The sequence below is a fragment of the Falco naumanni genome, chromosome 11 (genome assembly GCF_017639655.2).
Source record: "Falco naumanni isolate bFalNau1 chromosome 11, bFalNau1.pat, whole genome shotgun sequence".
In the NCBI taxonomy this organism is placed as follows: Eukaryota; Metazoa; Chordata; class Aves; order Falconiformes; family Falconidae; genus Falco; species Falco naumanni.
The window spans coordinates 28407877-28430127 of record NC_054064.1 but is presented as its reverse complement, the minus strand read 5'-3'; the positions used below and the strand labels follow the sequence as shown (position 1 = coordinate 28430127).

The 22251-nt window shown below is 39.4% G+C and overlaps 1 protein-coding gene across 3 annotated transcripts in view; it reads left to right on the top strand.

The window, feature by feature from the left end:
• The window catches only part of TUT4 (terminal uridylyl transferase 4), a 49885-nt gene that overhangs the window by 24869 nt on the left and 2765 nt on the right, over nt 1-22251 (top strand). For all 3 annotated transcript variants that reach the window (XM_040611260.1, XM_040611258.1, XM_040611259.1), the window contains exons 13-28: nt 1954-2696; nt 3229-3379; nt 3948-4034; nt 8305-8408; nt 8791-8848; nt 8943-9046; nt 9722-9811; nt 11718-11831; nt 12940-13017; nt 13414-13591; nt 13952-13999; nt 14097-14179; nt 14689-14804; nt 16479-16639; nt 17476-17573; nt 20185-20710. In XM_040611260.1, the coding sequence (XP_040467194.1) occupies nt 1954-2696; nt 3229-3379; nt 3948-4034; nt 8305-8408; nt 8791-8848; nt 8943-9046; nt 9722-9811; nt 11718-11831; nt 12940-13017; nt 13414-13591; nt 13952-13999; nt 14097-14179; nt 14689-14804; nt 16479-16639; nt 17476-17573; nt 20185-20710 (2739 nt within the window). The remainder of the gene's footprint in view (nt 1-1953; nt 2697-3228; nt 3380-3947; nt 4035-8304; nt 8409-8790; nt 8849-8942; nt 9047-9721; nt 9812-11717; nt 11832-12939; nt 13018-13413; nt 13592-13951; nt 14000-14096; nt 14180-14688; nt 14805-16478; nt 16640-17475; nt 17574-20184; nt 20711-22251) is intronic.

Genomic DNA, 22251 nt, shown 5'->3' with positions numbered 1-22251 from the left:
TGTAGTTGTCCTGCATTATTATCTTTATTTACCTAATACTTCCAGATTTGTCACAAGAAGTCTAGAAAATAAATAATACCAATAATTGGAGGAGAAAGTAAAATATTTTTTTCGATTTTGTCAGCATTTAGTCTGTTTAAAGACAGATTTTCTGTTTAGTACTACTTTTTGCAAGTCTGGTCCTTGAAATACAAAGCGTAAATTTGTTTAATTGTTTCTTACATTCTGTTCTTATCTCTATATGTTTCATTCTTTCTAGAAACCACTATTCATTCCTTTCTAATAATTCTGATATTATGAATTTTCAGCACCTGTAGCTGTGTTTCCAAAAACCGCAATGTATTTTGAGTCTTACCAGCTATCAATTTGTTTCCTCTGACTCGTAATGCAGACTGAGCAGGGAGGTTACCTCTGATCAGTGAACTGGAGCAAATCCATCAAAGTAATACCCACGCCCCCAGCACCCTTCCTTGTCCCTTTCCCTGTTGGTAGTTTTTCCACACTGTGAAACTGAATGTCATGTCATAGGCAATCCTTCAGGGCGTGCATATCCTGTGGAGGGAATTGTTTTCTTCAGGGAGTGAGACCGTATGAATTTGATGATGAACATATAGCCTGCGTTATGTGTGTTGGGGAGAGAAAGAAAGGAAATTATTTTGTCTATTACTTCTTTATAACTGGAAAACGTCTTTATTTCTGTTCCTCAACACGGAAAAATAAGTAAACAATACTTCACAAGGAGAGTCACAGAGCGGTGCATGGCAGTCTGAATTGGCCTTAAGAATAGAGAAACTGGGTATTTGAGGAAGATTAAGAAACCATTTAAGGTGGTATTTTTATAAATGCATAGATAACTTTTGAACACTTTCTAGAGATGTTGATGAGCTAGCTTTTCTGGAACACACATGAGGTGATGGAGAGGACAAGGAGAAATAGGTCAGAGAAGCATAAAGACAGAGTACGAGTATATATACAGAGAAAGGTATATTGAAGGGCAAGTCAGTAAGGTGCAAGAAGTAGAAAGGAAGAAAACAAGCAATGAATTGGTGAGGCACATGTTGAGTAGTACATTTTGAGATCACTGCTGTGGCTTTAATTTCCTCTCACAATTCTTTCCTTCAATCACTTTTCGTTAGAGAGTTTTAAAAGTACAGTAACATTTATTCAGTATGTGGGAAATGAAAACCGTAAGACAAAAGGGCAAATTATTGAGGAAGAAACAGGAAATAATTTTAAAAAGCAGATTTTATTCTGGTTCTGATACCTGCTATTATTGATCTTTTTGTGTTGTTTTTGTTTGTTTGTTTTATGTTCGTTTTTCATTTTTGCTTTTGGTTTTGGTGGGGTTTTTTAATGTTAAGTTTGTAACTGAAATTGTGAAGTAACAGAATCTCAGTTTGATACTATCTTCCCAGGCAAACTTATAGCAACTATGCAAGTGCTCTTTTTACTTGGAAAACATGTTTGGTCTAGAAATCGCTAGGAAGGACTAAGAATGAAACCTGGTGAGATTGGTTCATATAATCCTTATAATCTTAATGTTATTCTTAGAGAAGTTAATTTCTTGAGGAAAATGCAAATCCTCCTTCAGTGAAGGAAAAAAGTTCAGGCAGAGCTATGTTTATTTTACTTTTGTATGTTAATTTTAATTTCTAGCTTAGAAATTGACAGTAATATAATGGTACAATATACCTGTGGTTTTCTTTTAAAATAACACTATTTAGAGTTGTTTATGATAGCCAGCCATTCATGGCCACACGTGTTGTGTTTTGTATGGAAGAAGTCCAAAAAAACCTTGTGGGCCTTACATTCTCTAAGTATATCCAAAACCAATTCTGGATTATATTATAAGGATCTCTTTTTAACTGCTGTATCATAACTTAGGTATTTCAGCTGCTTTACTGAAATGTAGAAATTAAAGATTACTAGTTAAATTGTTCTTTTTTTTCCTAGATCCTTTTGCACTAAAGAGGAATGTTGCACGAAGTCTAAATAGCCAGATGGTATTTGAGTACATCCTGGAGCGTTTTAGGACAGCATATAAATATTTTGCATGTCCACAAAGTAAAGATAGGATTAAATCCAAGCCAGATACTAAGAAAAAAGAAAAAGGGAAAATGAATAATAAGAAATCCACAAGATCTGAAGAGCCTGTAGCCAACTGTTGCCTTCCACAAGGGGAAAAAGGTGTAGGTAAACAAAATATAGCAAGTGGATGTAACGTACCAGAGAACGAACTTGAATGTAATGAAGTGGTAGAAGCTGTAGCCAAAAGATGTACTTCCAAGAACATAGACTCTTTGCTACTTTCAACATTGGACTCTAGTTATGATGAAGACAAAGAAGAAGCTTTATCCCTTGTCTCTAATGAATGCTGTGAATTAAAGCAAAAATCACTAAAAGAGAGGGATGATTTAGAAATTTCAGTTTGTATAACAGAAGATGAGTTAAGCCACCATTGTAACTGTAGTGAACATCAGCCCTATGACACAAATTCTAGTAACGAATTCTCTGATGCTGAAAGTAGACAGAGTTTGGTAACAGAGTCTTCTCAGAAGAGTAAGTGCACTGGCACACCAGCTACCTCGCCCAACTGCAAAGCAACGGTGGAAGCTCATGATCTCAAAGATGAAGGCAGAGTCTCTACAGAAGAAATGCATTATGTGTTTGATAAGTTTATTTTTACTTCAGGAAAGGTAAGCTGTGTATTTAAGCAGTGCTGGTCATATATTAGTGGGCTTTTACTTCTAAATCACTAAACTAAGGGTGGGTGGATGATGGGATTCTCCCAGTGATTGTTTCAGTCTCTGTTAGGAACGGTAGCTCCAGCCTTTTTAGAGTACCTGTTACTTAAGACTGGAAAACGCCAAACCTGTAAGTCATTTGGATCAGAGGGGCTGTTGTCCCCATCTGACGCAAAGCTTTCTGATTTCTACAAAAAACAAAAAAAACAACCAAACAAAAAAAATCCTAGGTTTTGGTTTTTTGTTCTTTTGTGTTTCCCCTGCCCCTGTCCCCTTCCTCTCCTACTTTCTTGTAGAATTTCCAGTTGCTTTTATGCACTGTGAGAACTAAATGCAGCCTATTGAGCCATGTTCTTCTGTTCTTTTTAGAGGCTCAGTTGCTGCTCATATGTTAAATGTTCTTGCTTGCATGGTTTACATGGAAATGTTAGGTCTGTTGAACTACCTTGTAAGTAAAATTGCATTTGTGCACTTCCCCCTAAAGCCACCAACTATAGTATGCAGCATCTGCAAACGGGATGGACATTCCAAAAATGACTGCCCAGAGGATTTCAAGAAAATTGATCTAAAACCACTACCACCAATGACTGACAGATTTCGGGAAATACTTGATATAGTGTGTAAAAGATGTTTTGGTAAGTTGGAAAAGTGTTTATATTCCACTGTAAACTATGATCTGTAATCTGGAAAAAAATAAAACCTGTAGGGTTAAAATACGTATTCCAGTAAGTTCAGTGGGAAGAAGCTCTTCCAGGTTACCCTAGGCTATAAATTGATCAGTGTTCTTATTTTCATATAAATCACGATTGTGATATCAAATTCTTATAACAGATTTGAGAAACTAATGCTATGCAGGATTTTTCACTGGGCTTGTAAAATTTAGTAATGTTCTCAGAAATTAGTCTCTGGGCAAAACTAGGTTTTGTCTATATCAAATTCTGTGGCTCCTTTTGGGTGCTGTGGTTAACCTTGGCTGGATGCCAGCTGCCCACTAAGCCAATGTGTGTTTGAATTGCAGAAAAATCAGACATCTGAAATAAAATCCTAACAACTCTAATGGTATCATAAAACGGAAAAACACATATTCAAGGGAAGTAAATGTAACAAAATAAGGAAAAAGGTATCCAATACTTTTAATTAGCTGAAAAATATTTTGAGGTAGCTGAATGTCACATCTGACTGTGTTTTAACTTTTTACTTTAGATGAGTTATCTCCTCCTTTATCTGAGCAACAAAACAGAGAACAAATTCTGGCAAGTTTGGAAAGATTTATTCGAAAAGAGTATAATGGTATGTAACAGTAGGTAGTGATTCTTCATAATGTTTCCTTCATTCATGTTGTCCAGAGCACGAAGATATAATTTGTCTCATTATTGCTCATTTTCCTTGCTTAAAGCAGTGTCATCTCTTTTTCCCTCTGTATTTAAAGCTATCTTGCAGACTTCTAAAGTGAACATCCCTCAGTGCTGTTCCATGGAAATGTCCTTAGAAATTCCTTCTTAGAGTGGAGGAAGAGCTGCAAGAGTTAATAATACAGATACAGGACTATTGCAGTCAGGACAAAAAGAAAGTTTTAATAGGCCCTGGCCAGGAAGTCTATCTAGTTGTGGGCCAAGTAATTTTGTTCCCTAGTAAGCAGTCTTTTAAGTAGCTTAGAAATTTTAATGAGTTTATCTTCACATGCCTTTTATAAAATAGACAAAAATACCTTACTGCAGTGATGGAAGTCAAGGCACAGAGATGCAAAGTGATTTTTTTGCTGGTGTTGTAAAACAGTGCTAGAGCCAGGTACCAAACCCAGGTCTCCTGAATTCCAGTCCATTGCTTTACACAGAAGGCCATCCGTTCTGCTGTAGCTGGCCTGTGATCAAGGAACTGTGAATTGCACTTGCTGCACTCTCCAGTTACTGGCAGCAGCTGTGCATTTAGACCTGTTACAGAACTTTGAAACACTGAAGATTTCTGACTATTAAAGCTTAGGAAAAAATCTGTGAATATGTGTTACATACATTTTCGTGGCATTGATTTCAGTTGAACAGATAAATCTATTCTTTTCAATTAGGGAAAAGTTTCTTCCTCTCAGTTATATAATTTTGCTTTGCTTTACAAGAATGAAAATAGATTCCATTACTGCCTTTCAAACAAAAATATAAACAAAACATTTGGGAAAGAATGTTCCATAAAGTATATTAATCTTATTGCTTTTATCTTCTTGAACAGTATGTTATGGTTACAGAAACCTACTGATTGACCAAATTTACCTAGTCACTGGAAAAATATGCAACCTAAAGTATGAGTGAAACCAAGAAATATTGCTTAGACTACATTAAGAGTAGCTCTGTCTTACCTGTGGAGTAAAGCTACTGGTGACTGGGTTTGCACATTATTTATAAAATCATAGAATCATTTAGGTTGGAAAAGACCTTTGAGGTCATCAAGTCCAACTGTTAAAACAGGACTGCCAAGTCCAACACTGAACCATGTTGCTAAGCTCTGTGAATATGTGTTTTTTAAACACTTCTGGGGGTGGTGACTCCACCACTTCCATGGGCAGCCTGTTCCAATGCTTGACCACCCTTTCTGTGAAGAAGTTTTTCCTAATATCCAGTCTAAACTTCCCCTGGCGTGTCTTGAGGCCATTTCCTCTTGCCCTGTCACTAGTTATCTGGGAGAAGAGACCGACCCCCACCTGCCTACAGCCTCCTGTCAGGGAGCTGTAGAGAGCAATAAGGTCCCTCCAAGCCTCCTTTTCTCCAGACTAAACACCTCCAGTTCCCTCAGCTGCTCCTTGTAAGACTTTTTCTCTAGACCCTTCACCAGCTGTTGCCCTTCTCTGGACACGCTCCTGCACCTCAGTGTCCCTCTTGTAAGTGAGGGGCCCAAAATCAAACACAGTATTCAAGGTGCAGCCTCACCAGTGCTGAGTACAGGGGTACGATCACTGCCCTGCTCCTGCTGGCCACACAACATGTTTTGGATACAAGCCAGGATGCCATTGGCCTTCTTGGCCACCTGGGCACACTGCTGGCTCACGTTCAGCCAGCTGTTGATCGGCACCCCCAGGCCCTTTCCCACCAGGCAGTTTCCCAGCTGCTCTGCCCCAAGCCTGTAGCACTGTGTGGGGCTGGTGTGACCCCAGTGCAGGACCCAGCACTTCTTGAACCTCATACAGCTGGCCTTGGCCCATCGATCCAGCCTGCCCAGATCCCTCTGCAGAGCCTTCCTGCCCTCAAGTGGATCAACACTCCCCCCCAGCTGGGTGTTGTCTGCAAACTGACTGAGGGGACATTTGATCCCCTTGTCCCAATCGTCTGTAAAGATACTAAACAGAACTGTCTCTGATATTGAGCCCTGGGGAACACCACTTATCACAGGCCAGCAGCTGGATGTAACTCCACCTACTACCACTCTTAGGGCTCGGCCGTCTGGCCAGCTTTTAACCCAGCATAGCATACACCCATCCCAAGCCATGAGCAGCCAGTTTCTCCAGGAGAATGCTGTGGGAGGCAGTGTCAAAAGCTTTACTGAGGTCCAGGCAGACAACATCCACAGCCTTTCCCTCATCCTCTAGGTGGGTCACCTTGTCATAGAAGGATATCACGTTGGCCAAGCAGGACCTGCCTTTCATAAACCCGTGCAGGCTGGGCCTGATGCCCTGATTGTCCTGCATGTGCCACCTGATGGCACTCAGGCGGTCTGCTCCACAACCTTCCCCAGCACCGAGGTCAGGCTGACAGGCCTGTAGTTCCCCGGATTCTCCTTCCTGCCTTTCTTGTAGAGGGGTGTCACATGGGCTTACCTCCAGTCTTCTGGGACCTCTCCAGTTTTCCCGGACTGTTGATTAATGATGGAAAGTGGCTTGATGAGCAACTCTGCCAGCTCCCTCGATTGGATCCCATCCAGCCCCATAGACTTGTGCACATCTGGGTGGAGCAACAGGTCACTAACCATTTCTTCCTGAACTGTGGGGACTTCATTCTGCTCCTCATCCTGTCCTCCAGCTCAGGGGGCTGAGTACCCTGAGGGTAACTGGTCTTGCTATTAAAGACTGAGGCAAAGGTGGCATTAAGTACCTCGGCCTTTTCATCATCCCCGCCACATCTGATAAAGGATGAAGATTATCCTTGGCTCTCCTTCTGTTTCTAATATATTTGTAAAAATATTTTTGTTATCTTTTACAGCAGCGGCCAGCCTGCATTCTAGCTGGGCTTTTGCCTCTCTAACCTTCGCCCTGCATAACCTCACAACACCCTTAAAGTCCTCCAGAGTTGCTTCCCTCTTCTTCCAGAGGTCGTAAACTCTCCTTTTTTCCCTGAGCTCCAGCCAAAGCTCTCTCTTCAGCCAGGCTGGTCTTCTCCCCTGCTGGCTTGTCTTTTGGCACATGGGGACAGCCTGCTTCTGTGCCTTTAAGGCTATTTCAAGAAAGTAGCCTTTCAGCCTTCCTGGACCCCTTAGCCCTTCAGAACTATCTTCCACAGGACTCTGTCAGCCAAGCTTTTAAACAGGCCAAAGTTGGCCCTCAAGGAGTCCAAGGCAGTGGTTCTGCTGACCCCCTCCTTATTTCTCTGAGAATCGAAAGCTGTCATCTCATGATCGCAATGCCCAAGATGTCCTCCGACCACCACATCACCCACCAGTCCTTCCCTGTTTGTAAACAGCAGGTCCATCGGGCATCTGCCCTGGTTGGCTTGCTGACCAGCTGTGTAAGGAAATTCTCTTCCACACACTCCAGGAACCTCCTAGACTGTTTCCTATGCTCTGTGTAGTATTTCCAGCAGACATCTGCTAGGTTGAAGTCCCCCATGAGAACAAGGGCTAGCAATCTTGAGACTCTTCCCAGTTGCTTATAGAATATTTCATCTGTCTCTTCATCCTGGTTGGGTGGTTTGTAACAGACTCCCACCAGGATATCTGCCGTGTTGGCCCTCCCACTGATTCTTACCCATAAACACTCAACACTACTGTCGCCATCATTCAGGTCTAGGCAGTCGAAGCACTCCCTGACATACAGAGCTACTACCCCACTGTGTCTCCTTCCTTGCCTGTCCCTTCTGCAGTGTTTGTAGCCCTCCGTTGCAGTACTCCAGTCATGTGAGTTATCCCACCATGTTTCTGTGGTGGTGATTACATCATGATCTTCCCGCTGCATGACGGCTTCCAGCTCCTCCTGTTTGTTGGCCATGCTTTGGGCATTGGCATCGAAGTACTTCAGCTGTGCTAATTTAGATTTAATTAAAACAGGAAAGTGCAGTTGCATACCACAAAATATTGTGCCACGTTTAGAGATGCCATTTAATGGTTATAGTAACTCTTTAACATACCTCGCTCATAAAAATTGTATGGGCTTTATACTGTCTTATTTTCTATAAATAATTTTTAAAGTATTAAGGTTCCTCTCTTATCAAAGGTGAGGTCTTAGAGGTGACGTTGTAAGCTCTGTCTTAAAGCTCATTTTTTATGGGCATCTGCACATCTCAGTTAAGCAGTATTCCATAGTAAGCACTTAATCATTCAACTGTAAAAGAATTTATCTTTTTTTTTTATCTACTCTTTTGATCAGACAAAGCCAGGCTTTGCTTGTTTGGCTCTTCAAAGAATGGATTTGGATTTCGGGACAGTGATCTAGATATCTGCATGACATTGGAAGGTCATGAAAATGCAGAGGTAAGAGTTTTAAAATTGATAAAATTTACTATTTTAAATTCAAGAGTTCTTTAAGTTTTTTTTTAAATTCAGTTAAGATTTCTGTACACAGAAAAGGCAGGATTTTGCTAGCAGCATGTTGGCTTGTTGCACCCTGTACAATTGAAGCAAGATGTAGCCTATGTTTTACTTTTAATGCTCTATAGACACACATTTAGTGTACTGTAGATGTCCAGATAGAGAATAGGAGTCACCAGTTTACCTAAATTCGTGTGCTGGCTTATTGCTTACTTCTTTTCGTACATAGGGTTTTCCTCTATGAAATAAATGTTTGATAGTAAATGTGCTTGTTGGGATAGGATCATGTTTTAACATCTGAAGCTGTGATATTTGTTTTTCCTAGAAACTAAACTGTAAAGAAATAATAGAAGGTTTGGCAAAAGTTCTTAAGAAGCATCCAGGTAGGTGTTTTAAAGTATTATTTGTTTTGTATTTACATTTACTATATATGTAGTTAATGGAAATGTTTTATGTACTAAAGTGTTGCTTCCCCAGGTTTGAGAAACATCTTGCCTATAACAACAGCCAAAGTGCCTATAGTAAAATTTGAACACAGACGAAGTGGCTTAGAAGGAGATATCAGTTTATACAATACGCTGGTGAGCATCTGTTTGTGTTTGGTTTTGTGTTTAAAGAAAGCTTTTTGATTGATTGTAACTCATCCAAATAATCATTTGAGGGAGTAATTTTGAAACCAGAATTAAAATGCTTTTATGTGCTTGGGGATTTTCCCCCCCCTACATTATTTAAATTCAGTGGCTCGCACCCTCAGCCCAACCCAAGTAACTGTATAACCTGATGGCAGAGCAGCATCGTGGCACACAAAGCATTTTTGTGAATGCTTCTGAAAAGCTGTTTGTGCCAGATTCGCCATGGCCTTTCTGCCGTCATGAATAATACTTCTCATCCCAGCTTACATCTAGCACAATGAAATTGTGTCGTTTCTTATGTAATGGGCTCACATTCACCTGTGAAGAAGATGCAATTTGTAGAATGTGTTCCAGTGTGTGTCATCTTACGGACTTGCTTTTTTGTTGGTGTTTTCCAAGGTTCTTACTGTTGTTGCTGCATGAATACTGTCCTGATTACACGTTTCAGTTATGCTTGTGCAGGAAACATTGGATGAATTTTACAGGATATTGTTGTGATTTTTTGCCCTCCAAATGTATTATGCATCTCATGTGCTTGAATTGCAGACTATATTGTAATTAACCAGAAATTACCATGAAACACCTGTTTGATTTTCCTTTTTTTCTTCCTCTCCCTTTTCCCAGGCACAGCATAACACCAGAATGCTGGCTACATATGCAGCTATTGATCCTAGAGTGCAATATCTGGGCTATACAATGAAAGTTTTTGCAAAGGTAATATAAAAAGAAGGTACTTAAAATGGTTGGACTTGATGATCTTAAAGGTTTTTTCCAACCTAAATGATTCTATGATTCATACATGATGAGATATACATGAGAAATACAATGCAGTGTTTTCTCATACAGTCACTGAGTTCACCTTTTGCTAATACCAACTGAAAAGGAGACAGTAGAATGCTGTTAATACGAAGAGCACTTTCTTAAGGGGACTATGCTCCATCTGATTGTGTCAGAATCAAGTTCTTTTGTCCTGGTATCTTCTGCCATCTGTTGAAAAATTTCAATTTAAGAGAAAGCTGATGAAAGGGAAACTCATTTTTTTCAGTTTCCAGCCAGCTGTGATGCAAAAATAAACCCCAGACAAGCAAAACTGGAAAAAATGGTAACTGTAAGTTGTAAGGCTTGTGGCTATGCATGGAATTTCCAAGTTGCCATAGCTATGACCAGCCCAGAGATTACTGCAGCTTTCTTCTGGCCTACTTGTCTTGTTTTACTTACTATGAAAGTCAGGAGTAAGTACGTGTTGATGAATGAATGAATGCCTAAGTCTCTACTTGATACGCCTAGGACATACACTTGACTTTAGGAGTTTGGGAATACCAAACGCCAAATCTCCTTCTTTTTTTTTTTTTTTTTTTTCTCCTTATGATATTCTAACAAAGTGCTAGACTATACAGCCTTTGATACATGGTGTGTCTTTTTATTCAAGCTGCACTATTAAATACACTCCCCAAACACATCCAAAGAAAGCTTAGTGAAACAAGGAAATAAAAAAAGGGTTATGTATGGAGAGTGTGTCATGCTGTGAGGTGTTAATGTAATAAAATGCATCAAGATGAATAAAATGGAATGTACTTACTCATATCATTACAGACTAGTAATAATTCTCTTTTGGTGTGGTCACAGCAGTGCAGAATATTGCCATGTCTCTATGTCCAGATTAAAACTGCCTTGTGTAGATAATGATGAAACATATTTTTTGTAGTATTGCATACTGTTGTATACATTCTAAAAGTCTTACGGTAAAGACCAACTTTCCAAATTGTGGGATGTACTTTTGAATGTGTATGTATGGAGGTGACTTCATAGCTATGCAGGTACACTGTGTTTAAGCAAAATCCTTCCTCCCCTGTTTGCATTGGCTAAAAAACCAGGAACAGCTGTCACTGCTTCTGCTAATGTGAAAGTAATTTGTGAATCTGTGTTTTTTCCAGACCTAGGAGGTTAAAAATGTGTTGTTTGTTATGACACATGCTTGAAGCAAAGGGTAGCTTAGAAGCAGGTGCTGTAGAAAGGTTACACTGTAATAAGATTTTTTCAACTATAATAAGGAAATAACTGATTGTTTTATGCTGTGTTGTGCAGGCTGGATCATGGTTTAATTAGGTATGTGTATGTATGCTAACAAAATGCCAGCTATCGCCTAAGTTGCCAGTACAACATGGAAATCCTTGCCTATTAATTAATTATTAAAAAAAGGGAGGGAAAGTGAAACAATAAGGAGTCATAGAATTAGATCTAGTAACATGAGTTTAGGAAAATTAGATTTTACAGTATTGAAACATGGACATTGGATGTGGAGGTTTGTTGGGGTTTCTGTTTTGGAGGTTGATTTTGTTGGTTTTTTTTCAATTTGGCACATCATAAACTTAAGAAAAATTTTTTTTGGCTGTAAGAAGCTTTTCTGTTTTTATGTTAGTCAAATTATGCTGTGGATTTGCCAGATGGCACTTGACTCTAGGGACATTTATTTTTCAGGCTTCATAGAACAATTTTTAGTTATGAGATGAATGTATTTTCTGTTACTGGTGGGATTTCTGCTCACTCTCTTGACATAGTTGTTGGTCTTGAATAATAAAATGTAAATTCAGTGTTTTGTTTAAAATGTGTTTTTTTTCAGCGCTGCGATATTGGTGATGCATCCCGTGGTAGTCTGTCTTCGTATGCCTATATTCTTATGGTTTTGTACTTTCTACAGCAGAGAAATCCACCAGTTATTCCAGTTCTTCAAGAGGTAGGTTTTCAGAAGAAGAGGCTATGAAAATAGGTGCAGTGCTTCTTCAAACTGAATATGAGAAGTCTGGGCTTTTAGGATCAGGGGGATGGATGAAATATGAGGACCTTCTGCATTAGCAGGTTCCTAACTCCTACTTGGCTTTAGTGGGTAAAACTTAAAAATCACAACAAAATCAGGAATCTGTTGAACCTAAGTTCTGTTGTTACATTTACTTTGGGATTTTGGTCTTATGTTGATGCTTATATACTAAACAGGATAGAAAGAAAATTGACAGGTGGTATGGAGAGAAGGGAATTGTAATTATGAGAGTGTGCCAGATGCTCTTGAGATGTGAGTCCAGCTCTTCTATCAGTTATTGTCAGAAGCATTATTTATTGCTTAACACCATAGCTATAAGAGAAAAAGTTGATTTTATGATTTGATGAGGGGGAAGAAAAGATAACTAATGCTTTCGTGCAACTTTAAAGGTACTTTACATGAGCCAGGAATCTTTATTAAAAAAATAACATTCTGTTTCTCCATTGCATGGGTAGGGAGAATATAATTAGTCAGCTACCTCCCTCTTCCTGGATACACTCTGGGGCTCCCAAGCACTTCTGAAATTACCCCTTCCTGACTTCCTTCTTGTCTGCGTGCAAAAAGAAAATTGGCTTAAGCACTGCAGTTGAGATTCAGATTTTGTTGCTGATACTTTAGTAGTGGTTGGGGGTTGTTATTTTATTGCTACCCTGAGAGTGCATTTAAATAACAGTGGAATTTCCCCTTGGCTTTGCTAAAGTCTGAATGTAATAGGAGTCATACAAAGTCTCCTTAGAGATTTTGTGGGCAGAAGGGAAGTTGGAATCTTGATGAGGTAATTCAGTCATGTTTTCTTAGTTGCAAAGAACAAGTAAAAATAAAATATCCAAGTAATTTGAGAGAGGTATAGCAATAATACAAAAAGACTTTGAAACTTAATACCAATGGGACAGGCTGCCTGTATAAGAAGTAATTGTTAAAATTAACAGATTTATATTGTTGTATTATTTCTTACCAACAGAACTGCAAGTTTTTTTATGATGACTTTGAATTAGAGTGGTAACTGTGTCCTTCTCTGTGTCGGCAGATATTTGATGGAAAACAGATACCACAAAGAATGGTGGATGGATGGAATGCTTTTTTCTTTGATGACATGGAAGAACTGGTAATATTCTTATTCCAGAAGAGTCATTAAAACTTAAAGCTTGTTCTTATGGGAAAGTAATACAGTGCTAGCAGTGCAACATACAGAACAGTAGTTAAACTTCCGTATCCGTATGGTTATAACTTCCCAAATGAGTTGTGTTTTGCTGAAATCAGTGTCTGCTTTTTCTTGGTACATTTAAAATAATTTCTAAATAACATAAATAACGAAAAATACTTTTACTCTTGATAACAGTCTAGGATTTGAGGGTACTGTTAACTGTGGTGGTTTAATCTTACTTTAACCAAGTGAAAACTGTTCATGGTAGACAAACTCATAGTTAGAGAGGTAGTTCAGGAAGAGGAGGAATGCTTCAGTAACTGTAGCTGAAGAAATTGTGTCTTCTATGGCATGCAGAAGAAGCGTCTGCCTTCTCTTGGAAAGAACACTGAATCACTTGGAGAACTCTGGCTAGGGTTGCTGCGATTCTACACTGAAGAATTTGATTTCAAGGAATATGTGATCAGCATTCGGCAGAAGAAGCTGTTAACTACATTTGAGAAACAGTGGACATCCAAATGTATTGCCATTGAAGGTACTTGTCTGCTTAATTTTTATTCTGTTAAGGAGGGAGTGATGAATGCTGTTGTTTGAGGATCTCTTCTTATTGCACAGTACCTTTATGTGAGGAAACTACCATCAATGTTTAAAAAAAGCATTGTTTGCAAGTCCTACAGCTTACAAAATGAGATTAGACTTGTAACTTTTAGTATACGTCAATAAATTGCTTTTACTTTATTATGGTTAGTCTCATATTTTTAAAACACTCAGCATTGCTTTGCTCTCACCTGCTTTGTGAGTGCATTTAAAATGGAATTCTCTGTGTTGAAATATTTTTTTTGTTGCAACACATTTTTTCCAGCTCTTGATTGGTTTTTCTCCCTTCTTTATACAGATCCTTTTGACTTGAATCATAATCTCGGTGCTGGAGTCTCTAGGAAAAGTAAGCTATTAATGTCTACTAATGATTAATGTTCAGTAGTTCCTAGTGTTGTGCCTTTACTGGTTTTTTCTCCAATAACTTTTTCTTTCTTCAATAGTGACCAATTTCATAATGAAGGCATTTATCAATGGGAGAAAATTATTTGGTACCCCATTCTACCCAACTGTTGGAAGAGAAGCTGTAAGTTTTCATAGTTTTTACTATGCTTTTTACTTTTCATCCACTGAATGGGTGCATCCAAAGCAAGTCTCGTGTATGTGTATGTGTGTATATATATATATAAAATACCATATATTTATCAATTTGGTATGCACAATATATGTAATTACAGATCGCCTGCATAAAATGGGCGATATAATCATGTCATTTGGGAAGGGACATAGACTGCTTCAGAAAGGATACAAGCAGTGACTCAGATACTAAAATAGATCATACTCAAAAAATTGCTGTCTGAAGAAGCCTTTGGGGAAGGCCTTAGCCTCTGGCCCTAGGTCTAAAGGGGTCTTAAGCCCAAACTGATTTGCATCTCTGAAAAAGCTGCCATTATCTAGGGGAGGAAAAGGACTAGGTATAATGAAGTAGTAAAATTTAGGGGAAAATAGGAGATGAAAGCTGTCCGTTTTGCTTTCATTTCTCAGTCTTGTAAGTGAATGGTTTATGTAATATATCTGTCTGATGTGTTTTGATAGGAATACTTTTTTGACTCAAAAGTGCTGACCGATGGGGAATTGGCACCCAATGACAGATGTTGTCGTGTCTGTGGAAAAATCGGTCACTACATGAAAGACTGTCCAAAGAGGAGGAGGTAAGTGATATACAAAGCTAATGTAAAATCTCTGAGATGAAATCAAGAGAGATTTGATATTTGAAATTTTAATGGAAAAGAAGAATACACTAAATTGCAGACAAAAATCAAAGCCTCATATCTGATCCTCAACTTCCCATCCTGTTTTTGCTTAGAACTATTTATGATCATCTCTTTAAATCTTAGAATGTTTATGCAAGCACACACAGAGTAAAGTCAACGTCTATAATATGTTAGCTTTATGATCTATCTGTAGTTACAGCTTACCTTAAAATTTAGATTTCTAAATTATCTCTTTGTAGTGTAAACATTCAGATTGTAGACTATATTATCTGGCTTCACAATTTGTAATGTGTGAAAATATATTTCCCATAGTGATCATGTTTGGAAAACAGTGCTGAATTTGAGCTGTACTATAGATCTGATAACATACCTCTGCAAGGCAGGTAAAAGTTCATTTATTAAAATCTAGGAGTAGTTAAAATTACGTAGTTAAGGTGCATTTCTGTAACATCATACTAGTGTCAGTCACTTAGTGATCTTGCACTTGTACGTTAAGTGCACTTACAAGTTTTGCATCCAGTGCTCCTGCAGAAGGAGTCCCTAGTACATGCAGATCAGTGTCTCCAAAGAGAGTTCAGCAGGAATTGACAGAGAATGTGCGCTCCTTGCTTTTTTACATCTTTGGATTTTTAATGACCCATTCAGTGTAGGTTGTCTAGCTCCTCCTAAAACCTGTTGAAGCCCTTAGAATGCAGATTAAAGTCTGGGCTTTTTCATTTACTTCTTATGGTCGGTTTGTGTGCACCTTAATTCTTCAAAAGATTCTTGGTTTCTTCCTGCTATGAAGTCCTTGTTTACAGCCGTTTGTTCAGTCAGCAGAGTTCAAGATACATGAAACGGGACTGGAACTCTTAAGGTCACAGGTTGACAGTTTCTTTCAGCCACTCCTTTAACTACTGTGCACAAGCACTAGCACATTGAATTCCATCACCTCTTTCCCTACATACATCTCAGGAAAAGAAGTTGTGATCTGCTCTTCACACAAACTGCTACTACAGCCAGGGAGAATCTCTGTTAAATTGTGTATGCAACTCACACAATAGTATTGATACTCAACAATCCTACAGATATCATGAGGAAAAAGACCTTTACTTCTTGTGATGGTTCCTGATCACTAGTTCTTCTCCTCCTTGTTGTACCTAGTGCTGAGTGTTTGGAAGAGCCCCAGTGTTCTCTTTCACATCTGGCCTAGGCTCAGGATGCTAATATAGAGAAATATGACATCTGCAGTCAGGGGGAGGTTATATCTACAAGATACAGCTAATGTATTTTGTGTATATTCTGACTCGGTGGGATTGTTGCATAGAACTACCTCCAAACTAACTGGCAGTTTCCTAACCCTACTTAACTGTAGGTATAGTTCTGTGCAATACAGTCAGATAGCTTCTGGATAATTCTGGGGAGCTTTTAAGTTCATTAAGTAAGTTTATGCCAACAGGTTGTTAACTGGCCCAGATTCTGAAAGTGTTTTTCTGGGATTGCTCAGATATTTGTATTCTGGTACAGGTGTTGCTTATGTAACCATTTCCTTTGAACATACCAGTATAACAACTCTACAGAGTTTATATTTTATGTGGTTTTGTGATATTGCTAACAAAAACTATTATTCAGATTGAAGAAAAAGGAGAATGAGAAAGATGATGAAAAAGAAGTGAAAGAAGATGATAGAGAAACAAGAGAGAAAAGGTGTTTCATCTGTGGGGATGTGGGTCATGTTAGAAGAGACTGTCCTGAATTCAAACAAACCCGTCAGAGAAATAATAGCGTGCCAGGTAAGTTAGTTTATGTGGTGTTAATATAATGTGAAAGTTCTGAGATCCCTATACAGATCTGGTAATTACCTTAAAAAATTACCGCAACTGATAATTTTAGTCATTACAAATACAGCTTTTAGTCTAAATGTTGCTTTTCTTCAAGGGGAGTAATGCCTCCTGAAGTATGGTCTTTGCATGGGTGGTAAAAATGTACTCAGGAGTAAGTATAGTGTACTTCAGGGTATTGCATTATTTGTCTTCCACTCACAATGGTTGCATTTAGGAGTAGTAATAATAGTAATAATTTAATGCATTTCCTTTTCCAAATGTTTCTCAAATGTTAGCTAACCCTCCATCATCTGTGAGAGGTACGTAAATGTAATTTCACCAAAAATCAGGGGTATTAAAGTAATAGTTCCAAAAGGATACAGATGCATTAGGAAGCTAGATCTAGCTTTCAAATTACTGTTAGTAAAACAAGTAGAGAAAGCAATCATAAATGAACTCAAGAGAGAACCTTGATGCTTTTCTGTATTCTCATAGCCCTTGCTCACTCTCCTGCCCCGTCTCCCGCTTCCTTTGCCTAAAAGCTTCTGCTGTTACTATTGCTATTTAAAATCCCAATGCTTACACATTCCATGCAATAGGGTGGAAACTTAAAGTAGCTGTCCCACCTGGTAGCAAAGTGAGTTTTGTAGCAAAGGGCTTTCCACTTAAAGGAGAGGAGAGGTTAAAGTGATTTACCTGCTCTGTGTCCCATGAGATTTAAGGTATCTCTGACTCCCAGTTCTGTGTTCGTTATGTTGTAATCCATAACCTTGTGTTTTTTATTAACATTTTTGTTCCTTGATTAGGCACCCAGTTGGTCCGAAGCATGGTAAATTCACAGCTAGTGGCTGTGAGTCAGCAGCAGGTGGAACGACCCTTGCGCACTAGACAGTCATCAGAATGTGTAAGTTCCAATTAGCTATAGTATTGAAGTAAGCAAGCTGTAGCAAACCAGCTAGGGTTCTGAGCTGGGTCATGTTGGGAACAGGTTTGTGCAGTTTTTTCTCAACTGATTCTGGACTTTATAATGACCAACATTGCACTCTGCCAGTTAATTAAACTTCTATTTATAATGTAGTGTCTCTTGGAGAGCATTTATGTCTTTCAGTATGGAAACTACATAGCCAAATTTCATATGAGCTGGTGAAGGTGGCTTTTCAGGACTGCAAGCTATCTTTGAAATTTAAGTTAGGATGCCTTTTGAAGTCTTGCACTTAGTTCTTCTGGCAATGTTCTGGAGTTAGTAAGGGAAGTATAGCATAGCTCGTTGTTAACATGGTAGAGACTTAGCTTTGTGACTATCATTCTCTGTGGTTTAAGAGAACTGTCTTTAAGGGGCTGTCATATACAGGCAAGGAGCACGAATGAATCATATTCCAATTCAGATGTGATACACAGGGCAAAAGTTTGCCAGGGCACACTAGAAGCACAAACAGAACAATGGGGAAATTTATGGTAGTTTTCTCTTAGTATTTCTTCAGGTGTCTCCTAGGAAAAATACGTTTAACTTGCTTCTGAGTGGAGATTGGAAGCAGAGAGTATTTGAGCAAATAACAGCTCTTGGCATTTAATGTTTTTGGAGTACAAAATACAGCAGAAACTCACAAATTTTAAGCTATTAGTCTGAGAAATGTGTGCCTGCTAATGAAGCTGGCAAGTAAACAAACAGGGCTGCTGGTCACTAATGCTCTTTGTTCATTTCAGTTGACTACTTTAGGTACAGAGTATTTCCTATCTGATCAGAGAGCATTTATTGGAATGTTTGCTCCAGTAACAGAGACTTTGTAACATCATTTTTACTATAAAAATACGCTGTTAAGGAGGGACTGATACAGCCCTAATCTAAGGAAAGGGCTGAACTGCCACCATGCTATCACATGACACAAGAGAATCCTTTTAGGAGCCTTGTATTTCTGCTTGGGAAATTGAAGCTGGACATGTGGGTGCACACACAGTCAGGCACACCGTGCGCATGTGACTTACTGGATGTGCACATTCTTGTGTCATCTGGATGTCATGGACTCTGTGTGTGTGTTGCATGGTTGTCGTTTGGCCAGGATTTCTTGGCCAATATGTGCTGTCCATGAGTTGTTTGAAGAGAAGGGAAAGGGGGAATATTAGTAGTGCAAGAGAGAGAGAAAAGGGGAAACCAGGGGTGTGGAAGCAGACCAAGAGGCTGGAGCTTAACATTTCTCCTCTCCTGCTGCTGTCATGTCCAGTGCATGCTTGTGGTGGTTTAATGTTTGCGGGAAGGCTGTAGCTAGTGCATGTGCTCCATTTTTATAACATTTAAACTGTTAAACTAGTCATTGTCTTTCAAATCCCAGGTTTTACTTTCTCTTCCTGGTTTGATAGAAAGGCACAGGACGCACTCACATAGGAACAGTTGGAATAGCAGCAGGGAGAAATCCCAGCTTCTGAGCTTCAGCTTTTGCCCAGGCAAAGGCACACAGCATGCTGCTATAAGAAATGCTCTGAAACGCTGGCATGTGGGAGTCCTGCAGACCTCTGGTTACTGAAGAAAAGTGACTGCCAATGTAAACAGACAGGCGAGCAGTCATGGATAGTGACAAGCTGCAGAGACCTTTAACTTCAGTTGTTTGACAGCAGCTGAGGTACCTGGAGCTTAGCGATCTGCTATAGTCTATGGAGGGAGACACGCAGCTCCAAGGGGGAGATTGAGGTAATTATCTCTGGGTTAGGTAGCTGCCTGTCATTCAGATTTCCCTTTGGAGGCACCTATCTTATGCCGTCACCTTCTTGTCTCAGTGCTTAAAACCAGATTAGGTTAATGCAGATGTTGGTAATACATTTTGGCAGATGAACTGGGAAACTTTTCCCAGCCACCCACCCCAGTTCTGGAAGTGCTTCTCTGCTTAGTTGCGATATCAAACAGATGAAATAGGTTTATGCCTTTTGCTGTTGCTGGTATAAGGGAAAGCTTTGTAAGAGCTCTGCAAAGACTGTAATAACTGCTGTTTCTGTGCCTTTAGCCATGGCCTAACATCAGGATATGGAGGTTGAAACTGGGTTTTTGGACCATCAATTTCTTGTTTAACAGATTAAACAAAAATGAAAGAAATATGTGGAGCTTACTTTGGAATTACTTGAAAAAGTGTCTGTAGTAATAAAACCCACTCAATTTAGATGTAAGGTGATTAGTTAATGAGACTCTGTGCTGTAAATAAGTAGGATGGGGAAGACACCTATTAAAAATCAGAATCAGACATGTGAGGAGTCTAATGAAGAGCCTGGGGCTAATGTTTGCTCAGAATGATGTTTCTGATGGTGGGATGTGCCACATGAGCAGACCAGATTATCTGATGGTGAAAATCAGTCAGTCGAACTGCACTAAATTTAAACCAGCAGGAATGTGGGCACAGTATTTGGGGTGTTGCTGGGGAGAGCTTTGCCTTTTCTGTGAATAGTCTAATACAGTGGGTACTTATTAAAGGAAATCACCATTAAATAGCTAGTGAACTAATCAGAAATACATACTTTTTTTTCCCCTCCAGTCTGACTCGCATCAGTCATCTTACTCTCCACAACCTCAGCAATTTACACAGAATTCCTCTCAGCCAGCCTCCATTAACCAGACTCAGCCACAACCAATATCCCAGTCTAAGCACGTTCCGCAACCACAGCAGGGTGCACAGCCACCCCATCAGGTCCAGCTGCCTTTGTTTAACTTTCCCCAATCTCCCCCAGGTCAGTATTCCACCTTGCATAACCTGGGACTACTTCAGATGCACCATCACCACCAAATTCAGCTTCCCAACACTTCTTGGCCTATTCATGGGCCCGTTATTCACTCTGCACCGGGTAACCCTCCTCATTCTACAAATGTTCCATTTTCTATGAGATCTGGCAGCAGCAGCACCACAAATAACCAGAGCAGTGTAAGCTTGAATGATCCCAGTATCATCTTTGCACAGCCTGCTGCCAGGCCCATGGGAATCCCCAGCACTTCTCATGAGGGACACTGGCACAATCCTGTGACTCCAAACTCACTGGTGAACAATGGCACTGTGGGGAATTCAGGTAACTCTTCTCTGTTGTATCAAACCTCTCGCACTTTGTGTACAAGTGTTAAGTGTTACAGGAACAGCTAACTCTTTCAACTTGTTTTATAGTAAAAATATGATGCTTAAGAAACTAAGTTGTTATTTTCACTGTCTTAACATTTTCACAGGAAAATAATCAGGCAAGTTTGATCGTTGTAACTTTTAGGCATTGGTCCTATCTGCCATTAACAGCTGTGCAACATGTGAGAAATCATGCATTCAACTGAGAGATGTTCTGATAATTGCTGGGTCTAAAGCACATTTCTGTGAATATGCTTACAGATACGGTTCCCATTTATGTTGTTACGTAGTTTATTAGATGAGAATGCTGAGACTGAAACTATGAACTTAAAAACTGGCAGAATTACAGTTGTGCAAGTTGAATATTGCCTCCTTGCATTTAGTGCAATATAACATGATCTCATGCATTCTTTTTTCTTATAGTTTATCCTGCCACATTTAACTTCCATAATCTCGGTATCATTTCCTGAAAATAATTCATACAGATTTTTCCTGTGATGAGTGGGCAACAGTCTTTTGCCTTGTACAAAAGCCAAGTACATTTGTATGTCTGAAGCTGAGAAAAGCAGTATATAGCAATTAAAGCCTATACAGTTTCTGTGTAACAAACTGTGGCAGCACCTAAATTTTAACTGATCTTTAGAACATGATAATGGTCTTAAGATTTATGTAACTCTGCCTATGTTTAAAAAAGAAAAATCCATCATACAATATACTGATGAAGTTGTTGATCACTAGATGGAAATTTTGAATCTCCTGCACAGCGTTTCTCTGCACTACTAAGGCAGTTGACGGCAACAGTAGATTTTCAGCTGAGTCAGCAGTGTTGGATGAAGTATAATTCACCAATAAGTTTCAGATGTTTGTTGAGATGCTGGAGATGCGTGCTTTTCCTTTCAGTGCTTTGTGGGTAATATATTCTAGAAGATACAGAAACTGCTATCAGTGTGTTTTCTGTGCCTTCAGCGTGCTTTGTCCCTGCCTCTCCATTTCTGATCTTAATTCTCTGTCCAGGCGCAACTGTCCCCTCCTCCATGTCCACCCCAGCTCTGACTTTTTCTCAAGCAGCTCCTTCCAATCCAAGTCTTCTTACCCAGGTAGCTGCCTTCTTTCACCTGAGCTCCCCAAATCCTAGTTTCTCCTCCATTCTCCCTTAAGGAGTCCTGTTTCTCACCATGTAGTCAGTCAGTCCCTGTCTGCAGTCTTTCTCCTCTTGCTCTGTCTCATTTTGCTTGCTTCCACTCTGATTGTGCCTCCGTAGAAGGTTTCCCAGTTTTCTTGCGCTGTCAGTCGCAGTATTTTTTTTTCTTTCCATTCCTAAACTTCTATTTCCAATCTCATCACAGTCCTTTTCCTAGTTCCCAGTCCTAGTATTTTTCCTCTTTGTATTTTAATAGTCATTTGAAAGTTGCATTTCTGGCTTAGATGCCTTTAAAGTGGGGTTACTGGGTGGGTGCACAGCAGCTGTCCTGAAGCCTGCTTTCTTACTTGCTTAGG